Source organism: Ursus arctos, unplaced genomic scaffold, assembly GCF_023065955.2.
Source record: "Ursus arctos isolate Adak ecotype North America unplaced genomic scaffold, UrsArc2.0 scaffold_14, whole genome shotgun sequence".
NCBI classification, from domain to species: domain Eukaryota; kingdom Metazoa; phylum Chordata; class Mammalia; order Carnivora; family Ursidae; genus Ursus; species Ursus arctos.
In genome coordinates, this window is record NW_026622808.1 from 5,183,209 (window position 1) to 5,210,939 (window position 27,731).

General features: G+C 43.4%; 1 protein-coding gene across 1 annotated transcript in view; it reads left to right on the forward strand.

The window, feature by feature from the left end:
- HS3ST3A1 (heparan sulfate-glucosamine 3-sulfotransferase 3A1) overlaps nucleotides 1–27,257 on the forward strand; it is a 95,072-nt gene extending 67,815 nt beyond the window's left edge. Inside the window, exon 2 of the mRNA XM_026521029.4 lies at nucleotides 24,586–27,257. Coding sequence (XP_026376814.3) covers nucleotides 24,586–25,207 — 622 coding nt within the window. The 3' untranslated portion in view covers nucleotides 25,208–27,257. The remainder of the gene's footprint in view (nucleotides 1–24,585) is intronic.
- The last annotated feature ends 474 nt before the right edge of the window (nucleotides 27,258–27,731 follow it).

Below are 27,731 nucleotides of genomic sequence, written 5' to 3' on the forward strand. Positions count from 1 at the left end.
CCTCAAAAGAAACAGGCGATTAGCAAAGAATCTGAAAGCAGGACACAAGGTGGAGGGACTTCTAATGTGGTCTGGAGAATGACACGGCCAGCAGGCACGTTGAGGCTTTAACCTAGAAGCGGGGGTTTGGGGCCATGCCGCCGCGGACTGCTGCGCCCTGGAGAAAGAGGGGACAGCAGAACGTGTGAACGATGGAGAATCTGGAAGGAAGCAGATGAAGTTGCTTTTATTTCAAAGGTTTGAGGCTGTCTCAACAAGCTCAGGGTAGAGGGAGGTTGTTGTAGCGTTTCTGTGAATAGCGATCTGTTTTATCTGTCTAAATGGAAATGTTGGGGCGCCTGGGTGGCTCAGCCGGTTAAGCATCTGCCTTCAGCTCAGGTCATGATCCCGGGGTCTTGGGATTGAGTCCCACATCGGGCTCTTGGGATCCCTGCTCAGTGGGGAGCCCGCTTCTCCCTTTACCCTTCTCCCTGCCCCTCCCCCTGCTATTGCCCGTGTACTCTCTCTCTTTCTCAAATAAATAAACAAAATCTTAAAAAAAAAATAGAAATGTTTTGCATCTTCCTTAGCATTCTTAGCTGTCATCACTATGGATTGCTTCTGTAGACATACAGTGGTTGGGGAATGTTGGAGAGGCTGCTTTGGCCTAGAGGGTGAGATCCCAGACTTTTGTCCCTATTAGAGTCATATAATGTTGGGCACATTATTGTATGTCTCCTAGTCAGGCACTTGTAAGTATCAATTTACATTTACTTTTAAATGCAGATGTGAGGGTATGGTTGGGCTGGTGTCATCCATAAAGACGTGTTTCCCCTTGACTGTATTATGGATTTAAGAGAACTGAGTCTTAAGGGAACTGTCCTGACTATAGCAGATCTTTTATATTTCCAAATGGACATTGGAAGATAAAAGCATGGCAGGAAAGGGTCCTTAATAATGAATCGAAACTTTCTGGTTCTGAGAGATCTGGAGAGGGGCGTTTGGGTGGCTCAGTCGGTTGGGCAACTGACTCTTAATTTTGGCTCAGGTCATGATCTCAGGGTCCTGGGATTGAGCCCCCCAGTGGGCTCCAGCCTCAACAGGAAGTCTGCTGGAGATTGTCTCTCTCCCTTCCCCCTGCCCCTCCCCCCACTCACACATGTGCTCTCTCTCTAAAATAAATAAATACATCTTTAAACTAGAGAGAGAGAGAGGGAGAGTGTCAATAGTAAGAGTGCATCAGTTCTTTATTGATCCTTTGCCAGACTTATTTTGAGGGCAGAAGTAGGGAGATGATGGCAAATGACTGAATTTGATTTTCATAATGAGAGCACTTCGATTATTTCCATTAAATGGATGGGGAAACTGAGACACAGAGGAATTAAGGTACTTTTGGGTCACCTACCAGTACTAGGAAATGGGACCAAATACTTTTAAGTCCCCACGCCTGACCCATTTCCAAGGTATTTGCTCATCCTACTACTTCTGAGTTCTACACTTCTCTAAATTTTAGATTTCTAAATCTAAATTTTAGATTTCTAATCTAAATTTTAGATTTCTAAATCTAAATTTTAGATTTCTAATCTAAATTTTAGATTTCTAAATCTAAATTTTAGATTTCTACACTTACTTGAAATGCCTTGCAGGCAGTTAATAGTACTTGTTGATGCTTAATGTGGGGAGAGCAATCCAACCAAATCAGTAGTAGTTCGTAATGACTTTCTTTTTCCTAGACTTGGTGAAGTTTAAGCATTAACCACATCTTCTCCCAGACGTGGGTATGAATGAATGAAATAGTGATACGCATCAGTGTCCACCCACCTATAAAACATGTATTTATATTGATCATATGAAAGTCCAAACTAGATCAGCCTCAAAGAGCTTAAGTGTTCAGTTGACTATCGCCGGGGCTAAAAATACACACGCCATCACCATCATCACCACTGCCATGCTCAGAACTTTCAGATTATTTGCTCATTGGTACAGCATTTTGGGTAGCTTTAACAGTTTCTCATCATGGCTTCTCCATTCACAGTAGACGCCATGATTATCTCAATGACCCCACCCCGAGCAGGAGCCACTTGCGTCTTTACAAAAGAAAAATGGGCGAAAAAGTAGAGGTTAGTGGCTCGTTCACCAATGTTCTATTAGTGTTGCAGACAGGAGCAAAAGCCAACTATTCTAACACTTTTGCAAATAAAGTACGTGCTGTAGCCATTCAGACTGACTCTTCTGACGGCTGCCAAAGTCAGGACCTAATTTCTTATCTACCCTACTTTTGGCATTGAAAGAACAACTTAAAGAAGGCAAATGAGATCAGATCAGGAGTAGCAATTCTGTGTCTTAGAGCGGGACTTTCAGTGTTTGGAAGTGCCGGTTGACCGACAATTCCATTCCCTAGAGGTAACCGCTATTAATAGTTGGGTGTGCATCTGTCCAGATATCTGGTAAACCCATATTATATACAAATGCAGTGTATTCGTTATCTATGGCTAAAATAATATTCCATGGCATTACCACAAAACCTCAGAGACATACAGTTCTTTATTTTACAAGGCTGCTGGGTTCCACGCTTGGTTTGAGATCTGAGCCGGCCTTGTTCATGGGTCTGTGGTCAGCTGTGAGTCGGCCAGATGGCTCTTCTGATCCTGTCTGGGTCTGCTCACATGTCTGGGAATCAGCTGGCTGAAGGCTGATCTAAGGTGGTCTTTGCTTGGATAACTCGGGTGACTCAACTTTGTTCTATTTGTCTTTTATCCCCCAAAAGCGTGGTCCAGACATGTCCTCACCATAATGGCCAGACACAAGAGCATGAATGGAATAGACAAGAGGCTTTTCGAGCGTCTTCTTGAAATCACTATATACTCGCTAATGTCCATCGGCCAAAGCAGGTCACATGGCTGAACTCAGTGTCAGGAATGGGAAAAGAGATTCCACTCATGATGAAAAAGTTGCAAAATCTATGGCAAAAGGCAAGGATTGGAGAGAGGGGTGGAACATTAGGGCCATCCACAAAATCAGCCTAACAATTACTGAAACATATTTTCACACACAAGCATTGTTTTTTTAATATATTGTATGTTTTTAAAAATAGATAATATCCCATTGCTTTATGGCTTATACTCTTCTGAAATTTCAGACTCAGATTTTGGTGATCTTACTTAATTTGAAATCGATTTGAAAAGATCTTAATTTGAAAAGATGTAACTTGATCCTTTAAACATTGCAAAATGTTCCATTATATGGGTGTACCAGAAGATTCTATCCAGTCTCCTGAGGTTGGACATTTAAGTTGTTTCCTGTTTTGGAGACTTTTTTGACAGTGCTGTGGTGGACAACCGTTTGCATAAATTCTTGGGTATTTATACTGGTATTTCTAGAAATTGAACCAGTAAATGTAGGACTGTGGGATCCCTCACACTTTATCCTCCAGCAAGACTGAGCCACTTGGAGTTCCCCGAACATGCCACGATCTCTTAGACCTCTGTGTCTTCAAATACTTTCTTCTAGAATCTTCCTGCCTCTCCTACTTGACTTTGATAAACTGTCGTGAAACCTGTGATAAAGAGAGTCTACATATAACTGGTAATGGGCTCCCAGTCTTCATATCACTCTCACTCTGCAATAGCTTCAGGTCCCAGGGTTTGCAGTTGAAGGGTTCTGGAAGCTACTTAGAGCTCTGCTGTCATCAGCATTCTCATCTGCACTCAAGCACCACTGTATCTGGGGAGGCTTCTCCATGGTCCGGAGGCAGATCAGGTGCTCCTTCTTCAATGTAATAAATGGAGACTCCCATTCTGGTGCTTCTCCCACTGAAACACATTTGTTGCTGTGCCTTTCTCTTTGAGAGCAGGAACATTGCCCTTTTGTCCATGGAGTAGAAAGGTGCTTGGCCAAACTCAATCAATGTTTGCTAAATAAAAATCCTACACTTGAGATCAGATCTAAAGTGTTACCATATCATAATAGTTCAATAAATATTTATGTGTTCAGCCATTCAATAAATATCTATTGAATTTGTACAGTGAGTTGGATATGTTTGAAATGAGAGAATGGGGAGAACGTGAGTGTGCCTTCCTGAAATGGAATGGTATTTTTAGAGTCTGATGAGATTGCAGACTTTTTACCCAGGGAGATGCACATATGCACATGTTCACATTTTTATATACACTTATCGATGGTTTCGTTACCTCCCAATACTCATTCTCGGAGCTTAGGTTTAAAAACCTTTGCCTTCAGTTGGTGGGCCCTTTGTCAGACTTAGCTACACAAAGGCAGATATGGGGACTTAAAGTTAGACCATCAGGACTGACCCACCCATCATAGTCCTCATTCTAACCTCAGGCCACATGTGCAAGTGGCCAAAACATATGGATTTTGTCATATCTGTATCTTCATCTCTATTTTCGATATCTTGCCTACTCCTAAATTATTTTTTTGACACTCAAATTATTTTGATAATGAGATATATATGAATGGAAACATCTATCACAGATATGCCTCACAACTTATTTGACATTACATAACCATAATTCGTGTAAACACATGATCTGTTCAATTTATTGGAAGAAAGAGTTCGTAGACACGGTACCAAAAGCATAATCCATGAAATACATGGGTAAATTGAACTTCATCAAAATTAAAACTTTTGTTCAGCCAGAGACACGGCTAAAAGAAAGACAAATACTGTGTGGTATCACTTTTATGGGGAATCTAAAAAGAAAAGTCAAAATTGTGAAACAGAGAGTAGAAAAGTGGTTACCAAGGGCTTGGGGTTGGAGAAGTTGGGACAGGCTGGCAAAAGGACAATTGGGTTGGTTCTTACTTACAAGATGAGTAAACTCTGAACTTGAAATCGATTTGAAACTCTCACTTACAAGTTGAGTAAACTCTGAGGATCTAATGTAAAACATGGTGACCATAGTTGGTGACACTGTGTTGAAATTTACTAAGAAGAGTAGAATTTAAAGCTTCTCACGAAAAACTAAAAAGAATGGGAAGAAAAACCCAAACAAACAAGTTCAAAATTTAATTATCACAGAACAGTCAAGCAATTATAAAGAAAAAATAATGAAAAGGCAAACTGCAGACTGAGAGAACATTTCAAAATTCCATAGCCAACAGAGGACTTCTAGTTAGAATATACAAAGAACTTTTAGAACTCAGCAGTAAGAAGATAAACAACCCAATTTAAAAAAAGATGGGCAAAAGGCTTTCACAGACATTTCAACAAGGAGGCTATTAAGCAAAGGAAAAGATGTTTAATAGCATTAGCCGTTAAGAAAATGTAGATGAAAACCACTATGAGATACCACCGCATATCTAGAAGAAAGGGGAAAAAAAAGCCTAAAAATATCAAGTGCTGACGAGGATTGGAGTAGACGGAACTCTCCTACAATACTTTGGGAATGTGCACAGGAGGGCCACTCTTTAAAAATAGTTTGGCAGTTTCTTATGAAGTTAAATATATCATTCCTCAAATGACCCAGAAACCCAACTCCTTGCTACTTACCGGAAAACAAACAAACAAACCGCCAAACTCCTGTTCACACAAAAACCTATGCCAAATGTTTATATCAGTTCTATTCATGAGTTTCGAAAGCTGGAACCAACCCAATTGTCCTCAATGTGTGAATGAATTAAAAAGTTACGGTATGCCCATACAATGGAATACTACGCAGCAGTGAAAAGGAACAGACTCTTGATGCATGCAGGAGCGTGAATGGATCTGAAAGGCATTTTGCGGAGTGAAAGAAGCCAGGCTCAAAAAGTTATATGTCGTAATTCTGGGGCACCTGGGTGGCTCAGTCGGTTAAGCATCTGCCTTCGGCTCGGGTCATGAACCCAGGGTCTTGAGATCGAGTCCTGCGTTGGTTTCCTTGCTCAGTGGGGAACCTGCTTTTCCCTCCCCCTCTGCCCTGACCCCTCCATTCAGGCTCTGTCTTTTGCTTTCACTCTCTCAAATAAATAAATAAATAAATAATCTTTAAAAAATAAATAAATCAAAATAAAAATAAAATTCAAAGACAAATTGTAAATACCTTCCTAGAAGGCAAGTCTGCAATGCAATTTTAAAGCTTTTACAATATACATTCCTTCCTTTCCACATCGAGAAAATGATTACATGTTAGCAGGCTTAACTTTGGAAACACCCTAAGTGTCCAACAATAAGGGATTCACTGAACACTTTATGGCGATTCACATAAGGGGATACTGTGCAACCATTTAAAATGAAGTTGGTGTGCATTTAATATCACAAATGATGTTTCCTGTTTATTCCAAAGTGCAAAAAAGCCGTTTAGAATGGCGTGCACACAAAATGATTTCCTTTTATGAGTCCGTTATGAAGAACTGCTGAGTCTAGATGGATGTGTTTTAAAATGCTCTGAGTGATGGGTGGGTGGTTTTCCTTTTTAGGGTTTTGTGCTTCCCTGATTTTTCTCATTTGTCTACAGCGAACCTTTTTCCTGTGTGCAAGTTTTATTTTCTATGTTTATATTAAAAAGGTGCATTATTATCAGATAATATAAATATAATATAAATTTCATTTAAAATGCATTTGGAATATAGCTGTTTGTTCAAGGTCTCACCCTAGATCCTGTGATTTTTAATTTAAAAAAAAAAATTTTTTTTTTTTCTGAAAGAAAAGAGTGTCTTTCCTGTGCAGTCGCTCAGATCTGGTGAGAGCAGGTCTGTGGCACTTCTGTGGTGCTAGGAACCACCAGGTCCTCGAGAACTGCTTCATGGGCAAAGTCGCAACTCCTGAGGGCCCTCAGGCTTGATTGGAACCAGAGCCTCCTCCATCTGCCTGCCTCTTTTTTATGAGGACTTCTCCGAGCCCTGGGACTTCCTCAGCCCCAGCCTCCACACTGTCGGGTTCCTCTACGAGAGTCTAGACAGTTAAAGAGTGACAAATCAAGCTAATAACTGTTGAATGAAATGTATTCGATTCTCCCATTTTGATGAATATTCCTTCCTAACAGTGGAACAGAAAAATGTGATTAGGGGCACCTGGGTGGCTCAGTCGGTTAAGCGTCCGGCCTTGATTTCGGCTCAGGTCATGAGATCGAGCCCCATGTCAGGTTCTGCACTGGGCATGGAGCCTGCTTAAGATTCTCTCTCTCTCTCAAAAAAGAAAAAAGAAAAATAGTTTAAATCTCTTGTTTTTACATGTCTGAGAGTTTTGGCAAAATATCAAAGAGGACTAGATTTCATCATTATGGCTCAGCTGGCCGTTCTGTTGCTGGGCCAGCAATGTTTCGATGAGTCGTAACATTAGGACCTGCACAAATCATGAGCTGTTATATAGTTAGGGCAATTGATTTTTATGCTCATTTCAGCAAAACGCTCATTATGTTACAATCAGAATTTTTATAGTAATTTTGTTCTGTTGACAAAGACGATGCAAAGTGGGGATTGGCAAACGTTTTTTGAAAAGGTCAAGAGAATGTTTTAGACTTTGTGGGCGTGTGGTCTCCGTCACCACTTGCTATGCTCTGCTGTCCATGTTCAGAAGCAGCCTTGGACAATGGGCATGGTTCTTTTTCCCTAAGACTTTACTGTAAAAAATAGTTGGATTTGACCTGGGGGCCATAGTTTGGCAACCCTTTGTCTAAGGGATTTTTTGAAGAGCAAAGGTCCAAATTTGGACATCTCTTGATCCAGACTGCAAACGAGAGGAAGCGTAAAGAGTAAAATGGTTTTCTTTAGTTTTTGTAAGTGATTTTTCTTAGAAAGTATTCCAAGTTCTCTTTCAAAATCCAAAGATGAAATATTGGATATCATGAATAAATACCAAAATTTGAAGTAAAAAAAACTAAAGTTGATTTTTAAAAAATTATTTATTTATTTGAGAGAGAGAGAATGAGTGAGAGAGAGAGATAGCACGAGCAGGGGGAAGGGCAAGGGAGAAGCAGGGTGCCTGATGTGGGACTCGATCCCAGGACCTTGAAATCATGACCTGAGCCGAAGGCAGGCACTTAATCGACTGAGCCACCCAGGCACCCCTAAAATTGATTTTTTAAATTAATTTTTTAAAATGGTGATCAAATGAAATCTTATTAAACATTTTCAGAAAATTGGAACGATTCCGAAGTCTAGCTTTGTGTCCATCTGGCTGCCCCGATGAAAGACTTCTGTGTCAGGCTTCGCCTCTTTGACCTTGACCTACATATTTTAGAAATGTTGCCTAGCACCATTTGCTTAATAGTACAAAATATCCCTCCATCTCCAGGTGCAACTGTTGTGAGCCCCGGGCTGGTGTGTGAGTACCTCCAGGACCAACTGAATTGGTCAGTCACACTAGCAAGTGATACTTTCATATCAAGAAGGTATTCCATGCTCTCTGATCTGCACTATTTGTTAAGTGACTTCTTTCCCTCCACTAACCACTTCCCTCGCTCCGATCTTCCCCAAAGCAGATCCTTGTCCCCCTCCAGTGTCCGCAGCAACCCAAACCCATGTCCCTTGTCAGCATTCAGACATTTGCTTTGAAGACACAGGGCATGGGGTTGGGAGATGCGCCCCCCTGGGACCCGAGCAGTGATAGCCACGAGAGTGAATATTCCGGGTCATGGGGTGCCTAAAGGGGATCACAAAGTTGTATCTGTCATAGGAGGACTTTGTAAATTGCTTTCTGGAACTTCAGAGCGCCCTGGGCACAGCCACGCTGACGGACTGTGTCTAACGGACACTCATTGATTGCTTTCCTGAAGTTTGTTTTGTCTGCATGCCTCATTCCACGATGATGTTATATTTTGGAGGGTTTCTTTACAGCATACGAGTGAGATGACTTTGGAAGCTCTGTTGGTGGGACACAATGTGTATCCTTTCCTGCTGTTCGAAACCAGGGAAGCTGGGGGCGGGGTCCCCTGCTGGCGGTTTCAGAAAGAGCATCCAGGCAGTCCAGCGCCCCAGACCGTGTTAAAACCACAGCTTCATATCGCTTTTCCTGTTTTTTTTTTTAAACTTAAAAGACATACTGATTTAGCACCTAGTCTGTGTCCAGACCCTAACAAATAGAAGGAAAAAAATAAAGGAACCCGAAAGCAGCCAACATGTAACAAAGGACCTTCAGGTTCCTCGGCATCCTGCCCTGTGCACCTGTCTTAGCCTCCCCACTGGCCTTAGGTTCCATTCCCAGGCAAGGAAAGCACGTTTCTTCCCTTATCTCCAGCAGCACATATGCACGGAGCTGATAATCCCAGGCGATGAGGGAGCGGTGCTCGGAAGCCGCAGTCCACAGTAGCACAGAGCTGATAGCCCGGCTCAGACACGGATCATTTATAAAACTCCTGTCAGGGCCAGGATGAGCCTTGATGGCACTTTCTGGTGGTGGCCACCACAGAGCGGGGAGAGGTGCCCACCCTCGGCCCACACCTGCCACGTCCATTAGGAACTCCCTTTTCCCCTTCTAGGTGGTTCATCTCCTAGCACCGGTTAAAGTACCAGATAGGACGAAGAAAAAAACCAGTTCTCCTTCTAATCAGGGCTCAGGTTCAATGTCCCTTTCCTGCGTCAGACGCACTGGAAGGGAATTTGCCCTTCAGGAGGGAACTTTCTTTTCCAGGGGCTTGAAACGTGAGGGTGGTCCAGCCCTGTGCATCTTCTGTTTCTAGAATTAGGGAAGAATGCTCTGTCACAGAAAGAGAGTAAAGGGCCCGGTGGTGGGGGGCAGTCAATGGACCAGAATCTAAGCTAAGCTTTGTGTCCCTTTGGCTGCCTGACTTCTCAGACCTTTCTGCATCTGAAATGAAGGGGCTGGGTAGGGGATTTCTGAGATTCTTGCCATTCTCACAGCCCCTGGTGCTGCTGCCTAGCAGAGCCATCCTCCCACTTATCTTTGTCCAGAACATTCTTCCCTTTTTAATCCCACCTTCTCTTCTCTGTAACCAGTCTCTTCCCCTGCCCACCCCCCACCTCCCTCTCCCTCTCTCTGTCTCTCTGTCTCTCTCTCACACACACACACTTCTAAGGGTTCATAAATATTTATCAGACTTTAGATCCTGACTAATTTAATTATACCTCATCTCTGCTATTTATAGTCGTTTTTATATGACTAGTTGCAGAATCATTCATTAAGACCTATTTCTATTCCGATAGTAGATGTCCCGTCAGTTTCTTCCACACGGACTTCTTTATTCTTGAGTTTTTAATTTCGCTCAGTTGTTCAACCGAAATGAAATTTCAGGGTTTTCTCCCAAGGTTCTCTCGATGCCAAGGTTTCTGAATCATTGCAATCTGAAAATGTTATTTTGATATGACTTTAAATGAAATACAGCTTAGCTCAGGATAAAAGTTTCTCTCTCTTTAATCTTTGGGCACTTGCTACAAAAGTGTCATTTCAACCCTCCCACCCCTTGACCTTCGTTTTCCAAGTAGCTAGTTGTAGTGTTACTGTGTTCGCCTTTCTATATGAATGCCTATGAAATGCCTTCTTTATTCTCAAACTCCCAACATTTTGCAAATATTTTTCAAAGCCGGGATCTCTATGAGGGCAGGAACTGGCGTGGGGTATCAGTAGCACAGATTTGAGGAGGGGAGGTGCTGACTCTCGGGGTGGTGCCTGTGTTCAGTGCTCCACACAGAACAGGACAGAAGAATGATTGTCACTTTTTAGTTTGGTGCTTCAAGAATGTCTAAGGTCCAGGGGCGCCTGGGTGGCTCAGTCGGTTGAGCGTCTGACTCGTGATTTTGACTCAGGTCATGATTTCATGGGTGGTGGGATTGAGCCCCTTGTATATTGGGTGGGTTCCATGCTCAGTGGGGGTTCTGCTTGGGATTCTGTCTTGCCCCTTCCCTCTGCCTCTCCCCACCTCAAATAAATAAATACATCTTTAAAAATATATTTAAAAAAGAAAAGAACGTCTAAAGTTCAGAGGCAGACCCACTGCGGAGAGGCACGACACGTCCCTGTCTTTCTCCAGATGATTTCTTAGGTTCCGATCACCTTACCAGAGTTGTATGTGAATTTCAGCTTTTAATGTTGTTAGGTGTTTTTTTTTTTTTCCCCTGGGTATTTTTTGGCATCTTGATAGGACATTGGGAGAAGCACATCAGTTCCCAAGAGCCAGACCCCTTTTTAAAACAGAGTTTGGGATCCATGGATACAGAGTTGAAAATTATATTCTAAATTTTACAAATGCACGAATTTCCCAATGGAGTAAACTTGGAAGGAGAAAATCAGAGGGTGAGGCATTGAGCCTTGGAAAATATTGGTCTTTTTCTGTATTTGCTCAGAGTCAATGAATGAGGTCATTTGTGGCATTGCTTGGGAAAACTAAGGTCCTACACAGACATAAAGCATTCGTCCTTGAATTTATGATCTAAGATAACTCTTGTTCCTTCCCTGTTATTCTCCTCTCTGACCTGGATACAGATGTATTTTCTGCCCTTTTATGACATTCCCCAGAAGGATCAACCAAGAATCCTTGACTTTTCTCTCTTCCCCTGGAGGGCAAGGAACAGAATGTGCCTTTTGTTTGTTTGGTTGGTTGGTTTTCAGATAAGCTTTCTTCCTTTGTCCTAAAGCCTGGGGAGAGTTAGAATGCTTTCTCTTTCTTTAGTTGATCATTCAGTTTTACCAGGAGTCGCCTATCAACGGCCCTGGGACACGTACCAGACTTTATGCTTGATGACGTACCTTGACGAGGGTTTGGTTACCTTGACGAGGGCTTGGCTATTAGAATCGTCCATCTAGATTGGGTCAGCGTGGGAGCCGGTTCAAAACCATAAGTCTTCCTCTCCCACAGAAGCCAACTCAAACAACTCAAGGGAGTTTTCTTTCCAGCCTTACAAGTCACGTTTGGAGTGGGGTCCGACATCACAACAGCAGGAAAAGAAATACTGATGTGGTTGGACCTTCGCCCGAGGGATGGCGGGCTGACAGCGCTGGGAGTTTGCTGGAAACTTCCCTGCTCCAGGCTCACGCCATCGGGGACCCCTGGGAGCCACCTTCACGCCAGGGCCATGCAAAGAGCATGTTTTTCCTAGAATTTCCTGCTGCCAGAGTCTTCCAAAAACAGACACGTTGTTTCTGTTTGGTTGTATAGACGAAGCAAATGTGTGCCTGCGAGAGCCAGATTTATTGACTCTTCAAGGTAAATTACCTTTGTGTTACACCTCGGGGGACTTTTCCTTGCAGCGTGTCCTTCCCCGACGGAAGAAAGCCTTTGAAAAACATGTTCTGTCTCTTGCCTGTTAGCAAGATTCCAAGCCGAATGATTTGCACTCTGCGATGCATAGGGAAGTAGTGCATTGAATGCTCATGTGTGTTGACAGAATATCGAAGATGGCCGATAACATCCACCAAAAGAGTCCTGCTCGTGCTGCCTGGCTGTCTGGGGAGGCTCAAAGAATACGCTGAACAAACCTAGATTTTCATTCTCTCTTTCGCTCATTACTGTGTGTCTTCAGACAAGTCGCATGACCTCTCTGATCTTCTCAACCGTGAAATTATGGTTGTAACTCCAGCTTTCACTGCTGTTAATGACACAAGAAATCTACATCAGATCTGGGTCAATGGTAAATGCTTTAGTAAGTGTTCATTGGGGTCTGTCTTCAGACACCTCCCTTTGAATTCTTGGTTGCCCTGTGTCAGTTACGGTTAACATAGCCCTCTCTGTGGACCTTCGTCTTCTAGCAGTGACACCTTATTTTGATGTTTCGGGCACAGAGGAGGTGTGGGACAGAGAGGGGTCTCCTTAGTCACTGCCTTCCTGGATGCCTCAAGACCACTCATCTCCTGGACTTTCTGGTCTTTCTTCTGCCTCCAAGTGCTAGGGGAACAGCAAGGGAGCCTTCATTTGGACTAACCTCATTCTTTCAGACCTCATTGATTTTGAAATGAATTCTATTGATGCAGATTTTTATTTAATTTGAGAGAGAGCGAGAGAGATCAGAGAGAGGCAGAGGGAGAAGCAGGCTCCCCGCTGATCAGGGAGCCCGGCACGGGGCTCGATCCCAGGACCCTGAGATCATGACCTGAGCCGAAGGCAGATGCTTCACTGACTGAGCCACCCAGGCGCCCCTAATTTATATAAATCTTTTGATGTGATTGGTGGGGTCACACTTCAGAACGGAGCAGTTTTGAGGCTGTGCAGAGTTGTAAGCCTGACAAATTAATAATGACTTTAAGTCCTGCACAGTACATGGGGTCTTGGAGGTGGGAAGGTCCTAGAGACCTGGAGGACAATAGTCTTACTGTTTTGCTTTATGAAGAAGGCAACGCCCAGAAAATCAGTGATTTGCTCAGGATCACACAATTTAGGAACAGCAAAATCAAGATGGGTCCACGTTCCTATTCCCAGTTTTGAGTTTCCTATAAAACAATGTTGTCTTCATGGAGGCATAGGTGATCCGTCGGTGTTGTATTTTATAATAAAATCACTAATGTTTGCCCTCATCAGAATTCCTAGGCATAAATCCTAGCTTTTAAAAATTAGACTCGGGGCACCCGGGTGGCTCAGTTGGTTGAGTGTCTGCCTTCGGCACAGGTCATGATCTCAGGGTCCCGGGATCGAGTCCATCATCTTCTTGGTCAACTTCATACAACACCCCTGATGCAGACAGATTTCTTCATCTGTATTTAGTCCAGAGTTCGGCTCTGCCGAGGTCTTCACAGCCCCCCTCTGGACAGCTTTCTGAGATTCTCACGTTCTCCATCTGTTGAACCGTCTTGGGTGTCTTCTCATCCTATCCCTTCAGTCTGTTGACTTTCTCTCATCTGTTGCGATGGAAATGACCTTGCACTAGGCACCCGGGCGCCCATCGCCACCTTCCGTATACTGATTGTGGCAATTTTTGCATGTGTTTAGCCTCTCTGAATCTCAGCCTGCTTGTCAGAACAATTGGGGAGCGCGATGCCTATCTTCTCTCTCCTGGGACTGTGTAAAGATTTAATGAGGAAATTGCTAAAATGGTTTGCAAGCATAATGCAGTCTTCAGCTATCTCTGTACCCCTGTCCACACTCTAGAAATACAGCCACTGTGGTGCCGTGAACACCACTGTGCTTAGAGCGCCATGAGAATCAGTGGCCCAGGTGTGGGATGGAGGTTAGGTGACTCCTGTTCTGATAACTTGGGCAAAGGGGAAAAGGTCATTGAGAGGACCACGGATTCCTGTGTATGGGAGATCAGCTCCTTTTCCTTTTGGATCTAAATTTCTACGAGTTGGAGATGTAGTTGGTTTAGCAAATGCCCTGTTTTGAAATGCGTGCTTTTCTTGGAGAATTATGGAAAATTGCTCCGTTTATTTTTTTTATAAGTCTTGGAAACTTTTTTTTTTTTTAGATTTTATTTTATTTATTTGACAGAGACAGAGACAGCCAGCGAGAGAGGGAACACAGCAGGGGGAGTGGGAGAGGAAGAAGCAGGTTCATAGCGGAGGAGCCTGACGTGGGGCTCGATCCCTTAACGCCGGGATCACGCCCTGAGCCGAAGGCAGACGCTTAACCGCTGTGCCACCTAGGCGCCCCAAGTCTTGGAAACTTTTTATTGACATATAATCAAATCCAGAAAAGGATACAAATCCCGCATCAAGAAGTGGGATCTTCCCACCTCTCCAGAAGAACCTCGTACCCCCTTCCAGTCACTCGTTTCCCCCAAGAGTAACCACTCTCCCTGACATCTAACACTGTAGGTAGGTTTTGCCTGGTTTTGAACTTTGTATGAGAGAAATCATACAGTATGTACATTTTTGTGACTGGCTGGGTTTGTCAACATTGTGTTTATGGGATTTATTCACAAATGTTGAATTGTTCACGCCAATTCTGTATAGTATTTTATGTATATCTTTCTTGTATATACGTATATGTATGTGTACATATTTATATCATCAAAAATATATACACACATATATACATATATACGTGTATATATATCCTTCTATTTTTTAAAAGATTTTATTTATTTTTTTGAGAGATAGAATGAGAGAGAGAGAGAGAGAGAGCACGAGAAGGGGGAGGGTCAGAGGGAGAAGCAGACTCCCTGCTGAGCAGGGAGCCTGACGCGGGACTTGATCCCGGGACTCCAGGATCATGACCCAAGCCAAAGGCAGTCGTCCAACCAACTGAGCCACCCAGGCATCCATAACCTTCTATTTTTGATGGATCTTTGGGGAGCTTGCCTTTGGGACTATTATGATTAACTATGAACGTTCATGACCATGTCTTTTGATCAACATATGGATGATTTCTATTGCTTATACTCCTGGGAGCAAAATTGCTGGGCCATATGTATACATATGTGCAGCTTTGGTAGATAGTTCCAGAGAGTTTTCCAAAGTCATTATGCCAATTTATACTCAGACCAACAGAGAGTTGGTTATTCTAAATCTTTGCCCACACTCGGAATTCCCTCTGGTTTTTATTCTAGCCATTCAAGTGGGTGTATGTTATTGTGTTTTAATTTGCATTCCCTTGATGACTAATGAAGTGCCGTACCTTTTCATATGTTTACTGACTATTTGGATACTGTTTTTCATAGGCAGTGCCTTGTCAAGACATTTGCCATTTTTCTTTCATGATGTCTAGTTTTTTTTAACTTATTGATTTGTAGGAACTCTTTATGTATGATGGATGTAAATCTTTTGTCAGGTGTATGTATTTTAAATATTTTCATCATTCGGATGTTGGCCTTTTTACTCTCTTATTGGTATCATTTGATGAACAGAAGTTCTTATTTTTAGTGTAGTCCAATTCATCATTCTTTTCTTTGTGGTTCTTCCTTTAAGAAACTTAAGAAATAGTTGCTTCCCTCAATCAATAAGATGCTCTCCTAGGTTTCCTTCCAAAAGTTTTGCTTTTTCATCATTCGTACTAATATGTACCAGCCATCTGGAATTGATTTTTCTACATGGCGAGAGATCAAGATTTATGTTTCCATGTGAGTAACCAATTGACCAAACACCATTTACTAAAAATATGAGGGAGGGTAGTTTTTGAAGGAAGAAGTACCTCCGAAGAGGGCCAGTAGCAATTCCTGGGGGAGGGTGGGGGGATCAGGAAGACGATATGAGGGCAGAGGGAATTCAGAGCAAATGACCCAAAGGAATATGAAGGGTGAAACACGTGAGATGGGTTCTTCTTATCCTTTCCTGAATGTGCAGTATGTGCAATGAATCTGTGTTGCTGAGTGCCACCTCTTGGTGGTGTCCCTGACCGTGCAGGTGATGGTGATGCGGACAGTGGTGGCCTTGCCTCTAGGACGGTCAGTGGGGCGCTGTCATGGAGGCAGATCTGTCCTATCTGCAGTGTGGCAGTAGGAAAGCCTTCTGGGTCACCTTGGTATTCCTACCGTGATCTACTCAGTGGACTCAGGGCTTATGTAAAAATATTTACCAGGTGTCTCATGCTTCTTACTTGGCTGTTTCCTATACCCTAGACCGCTGCAAAGTTGTTTGAATAACTCTAGGCCCATAGCGATTCATCCCAAAATGAAATCCCCAGGACATCTAGAAATCACAATATCCCGAGTCACATAGAAGTGTTACCAAACAGTTCCCTTCTGGAAATAATTATGCCACATGGCATGGGAAGAAATTGATTCCCCTTAAAAAAAAGCTCCCCTCTCTCCCGCCATAACGGGCCCATAACTTGGCTTTGCCAGTTCATGGCTTTCAAACCAGGCACCGTCACTGCCTGAATGTAATACACCTAAGGTGTCTAATGGACAGGTGTGTGGATGTCCCAGGAACATGTCAGTGGGGCTCTGACCGCCTCTGGACCTTTGTGATCTGGACTAGATGGGCTTCCTCTGGCAGCTGGAAATTCTAAACACCAGGCATCACCTTCTTAAGAACAGTTCTTGGTATGTTCCCTGACATAATGGTCATGTCAACACTGCTTATAGTCCATATTCCCCAGCCCCTTGGCTTGATTTTTCAAGTGAGGTCAGTAAGCTGAACTTGGAGAGGTTGAATGACTAGCTCAAGGTCGCCCAGCCAGCAGTGGGCAGACGCAGGCCAAAAAAACATTTATTTTCTAATCAGACAGCTCCACGATATTGCATAAGTTATTTTTTTTAAAGATTTATTTATTTGATAGAGAGAGAGAGCACGATGGGAGGGGCAGAGGGAGAGAGAATCTCAAGCAGGCTCCATGCCCAGCGAGGAGCCCGACGCGGGGCTCAATTTCACAATCCTGAGATCGTGACCCGAGCTGAAACCAAGAGTCAGAAGCTTAACCACTACCCCAGCGCCCCTTGCATAAATTATTATATTCTCCTTTGGTCTAGCAAGAGGAAAGCAAAACCACAGCTTCTTTCAGTACCTTGTGCTAAATGTTTAATTATCTGCAAAACCAAAAAGCCTCTTTTGTCTAATTAAATTCTCTTGATGCAATTGAAGGCCTTGTCTTCTTGGGGAGTTTTTTTTTTTTAAATAAATGATAATACGATTAAATAGACATCATGTAATGCTTACCATCTTAACCATTTGTAAGTGTATAGTTCAGTAGTGCTGGGTGGCATTCACATTGGAGCCATCATTTTCCAGAACTTGTCCTCTCACAAAACTAAAACTCCGTACCATGAAACAACTCCCTCCCCCAGTGCCTAGTAACCACCATTCTAATTTCTGTCTCTATGAACGTGATGACTCTAGGGCCCTCATGTAAGTGGAATTACATACTGTGTGTCCTTCTGTGACAGGCTAATTTCTCAGAGCAGAGTGTCCTCAAAGTTCCTCCATCTGGGAGCAGCTGTCAGAATTCCCTCCCTTTTTAAGGCCAAATACTATTCCATCGTGTGTATGGAACATATTTTGCTTATCCATTCATCCACTGATGGACCCTGGGGTTGCTTGTACTTTTTGGCTGTTGTGTTCTCTGGGGGGGGGGGGGAGAGCACATGTGTGCAACCCGCTTTGTAAAAATCCTTCATTTGCGTAGTGAAGAGAAGGGCCATATGCACCCCAATGTCCATAGCAGCATTGTCCACAATAGCCAAACTCTGGAAGGAGCCGAGATGCCCTTCAACAGACGAATGGATAAAGAAGATGTGGTCCATATATACAATGGAATATCACTCAGCTATCAGAAAGAACGATTACCCAACATTTGCATCAACATGGATGGAACTGGAGGGGATTATGCTAAGTGAAATAAGTCAAGCAGAGAAAGACTATTATCATATGGTTTCACTCATTTATGGAACATAAGAAGTAGGAAGATCGGTAGGAGAAGGAAGGGAAGAATGAAGGGTGGGAATCAGAGGGGGAATGAACCACCAGAGACTATGGGCTCTGGGAAACAAACTGAGGGCTTCAGAGGGGAGAGGGTGGGGGATTGGGATAGGCCGGTGATGGGTATTAAGGAGGGCACGTATTGCGTGCAGCACTGGGTGTTATATGCAAGTAATGAATCATGGGACACTACATCAAAAACTAAGGATGTACTGTATGGTGACTAACATAACATAATAAAAAATTTAAAAAAAAAAGGGGGCGCCTGGGTGGCACAGCGGTTGAGCGTCTGCCTTCGGCTCAGGGCGTGATCCCGGCGTTACGGGATCGAGCCCCACGTCAGGCTCCTCTGCTATGAGCCTGCTTCTTCCTCTCCCACTCCCCCTGCTTGTGTTCCCTCTCTCGCTGGCTGTCTCTATCTCTGTCAAATAAATAAATAAAATCTTTAAAAAAAAATTAAAAACAAAACAAAACAAAACAAAACAAAAAATCCTTCATTTGCTCATGAGATCCCTTCTTAACCCTCGCCTTCCTCGGGGGGAAAAACAAACAAACAAGCCCTCCTCATTTTTCCTTCTCATTCTGGTTTCTACCCATTTCCTCATCCCCATACCCACTATTAACGTCTCCAAATCCTCATCACTATTTAGAGGTGAAGTGGGGCTAGCCTTCCCCAGTTATCCGGGAAATTAAGGCCTCCTAGGACCTACTCCCCCCATCATCCAATCGAATTTCTCACTCCCCATCCCAATTTGTTCCATCTTTAGGGAAATCTGATGTATCTTACTGCACACAGCTTTCTTCTGCCCTAATAGCTTCTCTGGTATCTCTTCCAACTTTCATGATACTGGGAGGCCTTTTCCCTGCCCGTCCGGGCCCATGTCCTGGCACAGAGTGGGGTCACAGCGTAGGTCTCACCCAGGTAAGGAAGGACGACTTGCAGGTTCTCCTCTACACTTTGAAATACGGTATTCCAAATTACACCTGCATTTCGTTTTACGTGATAGGTGGGCTCTACTTTGAACACTGAAATTCAAACTGCAGTGAGAGAATGAATAAAGAAATTAAAAAGGAGATGACTAAAGAAGCCTCTTCTGAGTCCTTTTACAACGTCAGCCTCATTACGGATTTATTTAGACTATCACTTCTTCCTTTTTGGAAAAACCGGCTTGCAGGAGGCTTCCGGTTCATGGGGACTCGTCACCCCCCCTCCACCCGATGCCAAACCTGTCCTTTTTCCTTATCCTGGAGTTGACAGTCATTAATGTGTTTTTCTTCTGAAATCCTATTTTTAGCTGTTTCCTCTTCAAACGCCTATTTTGGATAGCTCTTTCCCCTCCTCTACGGAGAGAATGTAAAATATGGTTTCTTTTTTCAGAGACGTTAGTGGGATTTCCTCTCGTGCAGCACAATCTCCAGCCAGAATCTGGGCTGAAGGGGCTGCTGGAGATCTGTGTGTTCCCCTGAGACAGGAGAGAGGGAGATGAGGTCCCAACCAGTAGCTTCTGCGCGAAGTATGTTCTCTCTCTTACTGGCCACAAAAGAAGGTCGAGTCGTTAACAGTCAGAGATCACGGGAGAGGGTCCAAGAATGCGGCCTTTTTTTTTTCTTTTTTAATCACCAAATATTCTTTTATCACTTCACTGATACCTAATGTTTGCTTTTGCTAGCCCAGACTTCTTTCACAGAGTTGATCAAATTTCCTTCACTGAATTATTCCAGCAACAGTCTGGATGGATCTCTTGGCTCATTTTGTAAACGTGGAACGTAAGCTTCCAGAGGGGGCTGGCCTCGCTAGTTTCTCAGTTCTCTGTGGGGAGAAGCGCAGTGACGCGGCCGTGAATTCAGGTCACGCAGTGACACCAGGGTGAACGTGGGCAGTGACATCGATCTATGTCTTTCTTGTGGCAACACTGAATTTTGGCTGCTGCTTAGTTTAAGGAGTGGGGAATGAGTGACATGGAACGTTGCAGAAAGAAAAGCAGCTTTCTTAAAACCACAGCAAAAAGCAAGAGAAATCAGATAGCTAATGATCGTGTCTTTCTCCAAGGAAAAAAGTAAACATAACCAGACTAAAATATCAAAGACCGAAAAAATCTGAGAATCCCGGCATCACTGAACCAGCCCGGGGTCAATGGCTTATTGCTACAGATGTTTGAGGAATTTGTGCCAAAAATAATGACAATGGGAAGCAGAATGGGTCTTTTAAAAATTCTTATATAAATTCCAGCTAATTAACATACGGTGTAATATTAGTTTCAGGTGTACAGTATAGTGATCAACGCTTCTATACATCTCCCTGTGCTCATCACAAGTGCTCTCCTTAATCCCCATCACCTAGCTCAGACATCCCCCTACCCCCTTCCCCTCTGGTGACCATCAGTTTGTTCTCTGTAGTTAAGAGTCTGTTTCTCGGCATGTCTCGGTCTCTTTTTTTTTCCTTTGCTCATTGGTTTTGTTTCTTAAATCACACATATGGGTGAATCGTATGGTATCTGTCTTTCTTTGATTGACTTATTTTGCTTAGCATAATACCCTCTGGCTCCATCCTCATCACTGCAAATGGCAAGCTGTCATCCTTTTTGATGGCTGTGTAATATTCCACCACGTGTATGTATCACATCTTTATCCATTTAGCAGTCAGTGGACACTTGGGATGCTTCCATCATGTGGCTATTGTAGATAATGCTGCCATAAGCATTGGCATGCGTGTATCTCTTTGAAAATTAGCGTTTTTGTATTCTTTTTTTTTTTTAAGATTTTATTTATTTATTTGAGAGAGAAACAGCCAGCGAGAGAGGGAACACAAGCAGGGGGAGTGGGAGAGGAAGAAGCAGGCTCCCAGCAGAGGAGCCTGATGTGGGGCTCGATCCCAGAACCCCAGGATCAAGCCCTGAGCTGAAGGCAGACGCTTAACAACTGAGCCACCCAGGCGCCCCATTTTTGTATTCTTTGGGTAAATACCTATTAGTGCAATCGCTGGGTCTTAGGGTAGTTCTATTTTTAACTTTTTGAGGAACCTCCATACTCTTTTCCGGAGTGGCTGCACCAGTCTGCATTCCCATCAGTGGTGCAAGAGGGTTCCCCTTCCTCCACATCCTCACCAACACCTGTTGGGGAACCAGAATGTTTAGGAACCAGTTGATGTGATGTCTGAGACAGACTTGAAAGTAATTCATTTGTGGAGGAGGGCGTAGAAATGGAGGGGGTTATGAATGAAATGAAATTGGCCACCCGTTGTTTTTTGAAGTTGGATGTAAGGTACACGAGATTTACATTACAATTCTCTTTACTTTGGGGTGTGTTTGAAATTTTTCTTAATATAAAGTTAGCAAATAGTATAGGTGGGACGAAATTATAGGAAGTCAACAAAGGCAAATTCACATAACACGAAGTACATTATTTTTACCACAAAGGCAAACTAGAAACTCATAACCAAATGATGGTAAAAATGAAGTAAACCAGCCATTAGAATTAAAAGTAAAAATAAAAGGGGCGCCTGGGTGGCTCAGTCGTTAAGCGTCTGCCTTTGGCTCAGGGCGTGATCCCGGCGTTCTGGGATCGAGCCCCACATCAGGCTCTTCCGCTATGAGCCTGCTTCTTCCTCTCCCACTCCCCCTGCTTGTGTTCCCTCTCTCGCTGGCTGTCTCTCTGTCAAATTAAAAAAAAAAAAAGTAAAAATAAAAGCAATCCTAGATTACACCTGCGCTAAAAAAGAAATAAAAAGTACAAAACGCAATTAACTAAATAAGTATTTATGAAAATGACAACAGCACATGTCAAAACCTGAAGTTGGAACAAGTTTGTAGGTAAAGGGGGAGATAATAGCCTCAAAATGCTTTTATTACTTGCAAAAAGGAATTGAAAATAAATGAAGCGTCCTGTTAAATGAATTAGAGGAACAGCAGAGCATAAATAGAAAAAGAATAAAGGGGCATTAAGAAGCTAAAATGCAAATAAGTGAATTTAAAAAGATAACAGATTCTAGAAAGCAGAGAGAAGGGCGGAAAACAGGAAATCCCCGGGGTCTATAAAATTACCGTCCAGACGCAGATGGATGTGACTCACTGCTCAACTGGGTGACTTTTAGAGACATATTAATCGCCAAAATTGACACCAGACAAGGCAGAGTATTTACAAGAAATCGATTACCATGCAAGAAACTGAAAAGAGATTTGAAAATTCTTGTTTCTTTCCTATCCTTAACCTTCAAAAGTTTCAGTGTAAGCTGGCTTTGTAGGTAATGCCCACCGAATTCAAGGAACAGAAAATTATTTTGCCGGGCGCTTGGGTGGCTCAGTTGGTTAAGCATCTGACTCTTGATTTCGGCTCAGGTCACAATCTCAGGGTCCTGAGATTGAGCCCCAAGTCGGGCTCTGCGCTTGGCGGGGAGTCTGCTTTTTCTCTCTGTCTCCCTCTGCTCCTCCCCCCCCTTGCATGATCTCTCTTTCAAGTAAATACATTTTGAAAATCTTTTTTAAAAAAATATTTTGCTCCTTAAAGTTCTGTAAGATCGAGGAAAACGTGAACCATTTCTCAACTCATTTTATTGGTGGACTAATTCACATTCTAGCAATGGATGAAGCTGTTGATCACAAGAAAAACTACAGGAACATCCCAGTAATGAATATGATGAACCAAATCCAGGACAGTATTAGAAGAATAATCTACCAGAGTCAAACGGCTTGTATCCCAGGAATAAAAGTGAATCCAGTGTAAGAACATTTACAAGTTTGATTCTTCTCCCAATGGATCAGAGGACAAATTTAGTGTCGTGACTGAAATAAATCCCTGGCTACATTTATTCTAATATTGATTTGAGCCACAGCTATTTCTTTTTTTTTTTTTTAAGATTTTATTTATTTATTCGACAGAGATAGAGACAGCCAGCGAGAGAGGGAACACAAGCAGGGGGAGTGGGAGAGGAAGAAGCAGGCTCATAGCAGAAGAGCCTGATGCGGGGCTCGATCCCAGATCGCCGGGATCACACCCTGAGCCGAAGGCAGACGCTTAACCGCTGTGCCACCCAGGCGCCCCGAGCCACAGCTATTTCTTATAAAGCTTGGGATTAGAAAGACAGCGCTTTAATAGCAAACAGTGGATGTAACGGTAGTACATTTAAATTGGAAGAGTAAGCAGGTTTTATCTCTCGCGCTCATCCTTTTTGGCCCCGAGACTCACCAGTTCTCAGTAGGTACTGTTTGCTTGACCTAGGTGGGAATGTCTGCTTCCTCAAGACTCCAGCGGCGTATTTTTCTTTCGACGGGGGCACAGTGACCTTCACATTCAACACGAAAAATAAGCAGACAAGAATCAAGAACGTTTTGAACAACAAAGAGCCAGAACTCACTTGGTCGTAGGAAAAATACATGATAATAACAATAATGGAGCCCACGTCGTGAAGAAACCAAGATCTGTAGACTGTGGTAGGGACGGCGTTCCAAGTTATTTGACAAAAGATGGATTGTTTAAATAAGTCTTGTTTGTGACGGGAACGTTCAGAAACTCTAAAGAGAAGTAATGTTGTGCACCTGTCAGTGGCATTATGTGAAATGGAATTGCTTTGTTTGTAAGAAAACTGCAGAATGGGTTCAGGGTATTTTAATTCTGTCTCCTAGTAGTAAGATAGTGTTGTAATAGAATAGTGTCATTTACCTAAAGAATTTGATGAAGGTGATTTTTTCTTTTCTTTTCTTTTTTTAAGATTTTTATTTATTTATTTGACAGAGAGAGAGACAGCCAGGGAGAGAGGGAACATAGGCAGGGGGAGTGGGAGAGGAAGAAGCAGGCTCCCAACAGAGGAGCCTGATGTGGGGCTCGATCCCAGAACACGGGGATCAGGCCCTGAGCTGAAGGCAGATGCTTAAGCACTGAGCCACCCAGGTGCCCCCGAAGGTGATTTTCTGACAGCATTGTGGGTTCCTGATAGAAATAAAAAATTACGTAACACTCTGTAAGGCACTCTCCTGAAGTATTGAAGGATATATACTAACTCGCTCAATCGTCCCAACAACCATAGAGGGTGGATATTATTATTTCCCATTAAATACACGAGGATCGGGGGCCTGGGTGGCTCAGTCGGTTAGGCGTTTGCCTTCGGCTCAGGTCATGATACCAGGGTCCTGGGGTTGAGCCCTGCATCGGGCTCCCTGCTCAGCTGGGGAGCCTGCTTCTCCCTCTGCTCCCGGCTCACGCTCGCTCTCTGTCTCTCTAATAAATAAAATTTTTATAGATAAATAAATAAATACACGAGGAATCCGAGAAGTCTGTGCAACTTCTCCATCCTGAAAGTGGGAGGGTGGGCACCGCCGCTCAGGCACCCGGGCTGCAGAGTCTAGAGGATGCTCCCCTCCTTGGAATGAGCTCTCTGTGCAGCAGGGAAAGTCGCTCCCTTTTCCGGCTCTAACAGGCCCTTTTGCTCTCCTCAGGGACCTGATGCCGAGGACCCTGGAGGGGCAGATCACCATGGAGAAGACGCCCAGCTACTTCGTCACCCGCGAAGCGCCCGCGCGCATCTCGGCCATGTCCAAGGACACCAAGCTCATCGTGGTGGTGCGGGACCCGGTGACGCGCGCCATCTCGGACTACACGCAGACGCTGTCCAAGCGGCCCGACATCCCCACCTTCGAGAGCCTGACGTTCAAGAACCGCACGACGGGCCTCATTGACACGTCGTGGAGCGCCATCCAGATTGGCATCTATGCCAAGCACCTGGAGCACTGGCTGCGCCACTTCCCCATCGGCCAGATGCTCTTCGTGAGCGGCGAGCGGCTCATCCGCGACCCGGCCGGCGAGCTGGGCCGCGTGCAGGACTTCCTGGGCCTCAAGAGGGTCATCACCGACAAGCACTTCTACTTCAACAAGACCAAGGGCTTCCCCTGCCTCAAGAAGGCCGAGGGCAGCAGCAAGCCCCACTGCCTGGGCAAGACCAAGGGCAGGACCCACCCCGAGATCGACCGCGATGTGGTGCGTAAGCTGCGCGAGTTCTACCGGCCGTTCAACCTGAAGTTCTACCAGATGACCGGCCGGGACTTCGGCTGGGATGGATAACCATATAATTTAAAAAGAAAAAAAAATATCAAAATATAATATATTTTTTTACCAATCGGTAGAGAAAAGGCAGTTTAATATTTGTGCTGAAAATGTTTGTTTCAGTATTTTTTTTTTTCCGATGAATGTTAAGAGCGTGTTCTCTCCCCTCTGTCCCCATCTTCGTGTGTCACCGGCACCGAACATTTGGATAAACAAAAAAGGAAAACCTCACTCATCGGAATACTTGCAATTTTTGATTTCCGTTTTATGTTTTATATGCACAATTGTAAACTCTGAGTGTCGGTCGCCATGAAAACTTTCAAGAAAGTCCTGAGGGTAAATCAGTCTATTTCTGTCTCTCTTTCTGCGTCTCTTTTCACAGGTCCCAGATAAAACTCTCTCTCCTTATATTTCCTCCCTTTTAACTTTTTTTTCCTGTGCCACTTCTTCAAAACCATCTCCCAGTCAATAATAGCACACGTTTGCCCACCATTTCACAGTTAACCACAGTGCTTTCAAAGACAACACCTTCTTGCCTCTTTCTGCGACGTGGGAGAAGAATGGAGCACATAGAGATTATGCTCCCCATTTTACAGATAAAGAAACTGAGTCTCAGGGAGGTTGGGCAAAAACCCCATCTTCCACCTGTTCCCTTTTTCATGCCCCTTCTCCCAGAGAGAATGAGAAGTAAGACAGCTGTACTTTTAGAAACGGTTAGCTAGTTTGGGGATGACCGGAGACAGGACATGCCTTCTGAAGTTCCAGGCCAGCCTTATGACACTCGGTCATGAGGAGTCACCAGGGTTCAAGGACACCACTCACACCTGGGCACGGTATCTTTTAAGAGCCGATTTTGGCTCGTTGAAATGCCCCAAGCTATGGAACCCTCAGTTTGGTTGAGATTGAGAGAAATTACTGGATTCTTATCTGGAGAACGAGATGGACAATCACACTAGGAACAGGACAAAAAGTAGTAGGAGCATAACTTGCCTAGTTGTGGTTTTGACTTTTTTTTTTTTAAGAAAACCCCGGTTCAGTAAGAGCTTACAGGTATGAATCTCATTTTTCTTTACTTCTTTTTTTAACAAAGAAAATCTGCTTCTCTTGGTAATATCTCATTGCTAATCTTGGAGCTAATACTAAAAAGATGAATAAATGTCATTATTTTTCATGGGTGGAGGACTGTCACTTTGTCACTTTATTTTTCCCCACTTCCTGTTCATACCAAGAATAATGGAATATTCATCAATATTTGGAAAATATTCTACGAAATACAGATGTGGGTAAAACGGAGGTTTTTCTTCTCCCACCTAGTTCTCTAACCCCCCATTTAAATAGCTCAAAGAAATCAATAGTTTATTAAGAGTATTCCTTTCCTCTCTGAGTGGGCATTAACAAGATTAGCATTAATGGGAATTAAATTGGTTTAGAGAGAAGCACATATGCACGAAATATATAAAACACTTATAATTAGTCTGTCAGCAACATTTTATTACAGGTTTAAACCACGAGGAAAATGTCTCCTATCTCATGACAGTTTTCCGTATCTGCCAAAAATTTAAAGGAGCAGACGCTACGGTATTCGTAAGTAATTATTCTTTATTTCTCCAGTGTTGTCAGTTCGAAGAGACTACAGTTGCTGGAAAATATACAGAGTGCAAATGTGCATCAATGCATTAAATGCTAAATCAGGTGAAATCTTTCCTGAGAGGCCTCACAAGGGATTAAAATGCAGGGAAAAAAACTAAGTTTCTAGATATTCCAACATGCTCCAAACCTTTGAGTTTCTGTATGAATATCCCATTTATGAGAGTTAAAAAGAAAAAAAAATTCCAGGTCTCCTTTGCCCAGTTGATTTCCTTCCCTTCTGGTGCCCTTAGTTTTCCAACTCAGTACCCCGTTTTTGCTGTATTTAAATCGTCCCTTTAAGAAACAAGATATCATCTTAAACTCCTTGCATCTTTTCTCTGAACTCCTTTTGTTTGTGCCTCTGGTCCTTTTCTAAGCATTTGCTTGGCAATAAGCAGACGTAGCTTGCACGAGGAAAGGAGTGCACCTAACAATTGTATTGGGCAATCTCCCTCTTTCTGTGTTAAGAAATAATAAAAGAACAGAATTGAGTTCAAAGCACCTCTTCTCGCATGTAGATTTTTTTTTTTAAAAAATTCATATTATTTAAATAATGAAATGACTCTAGAACCTTCCAGGAAAACTGTCTAACTTCTAAAGGTTCCTAAGAATGCCGGAAGTTCGAGATCGCAGCAAAACATCTACAGATCCAGGGTCCGTACACTCGAAGTTTCTTCCAGAACAGGAATTATCCTTACTCCTGCTGTGTGTGGCTTCAGATTTCCTTTGTCCATTTGGCCGTACCAGTGAATAGGTTTTGTTCTTGATTTGGACATCTTCGCCACGCTTCCTCTGAGCTGTCTGCTCCATGGCCATGCCCACTGACTTCCTACACTCTTCTTAGAGGTAGAACATTCTCTCTCTAGAAGAGCAGTCAGAGGTCTCGAGCTCCTGAACAGTGTGCTCTTGAGGT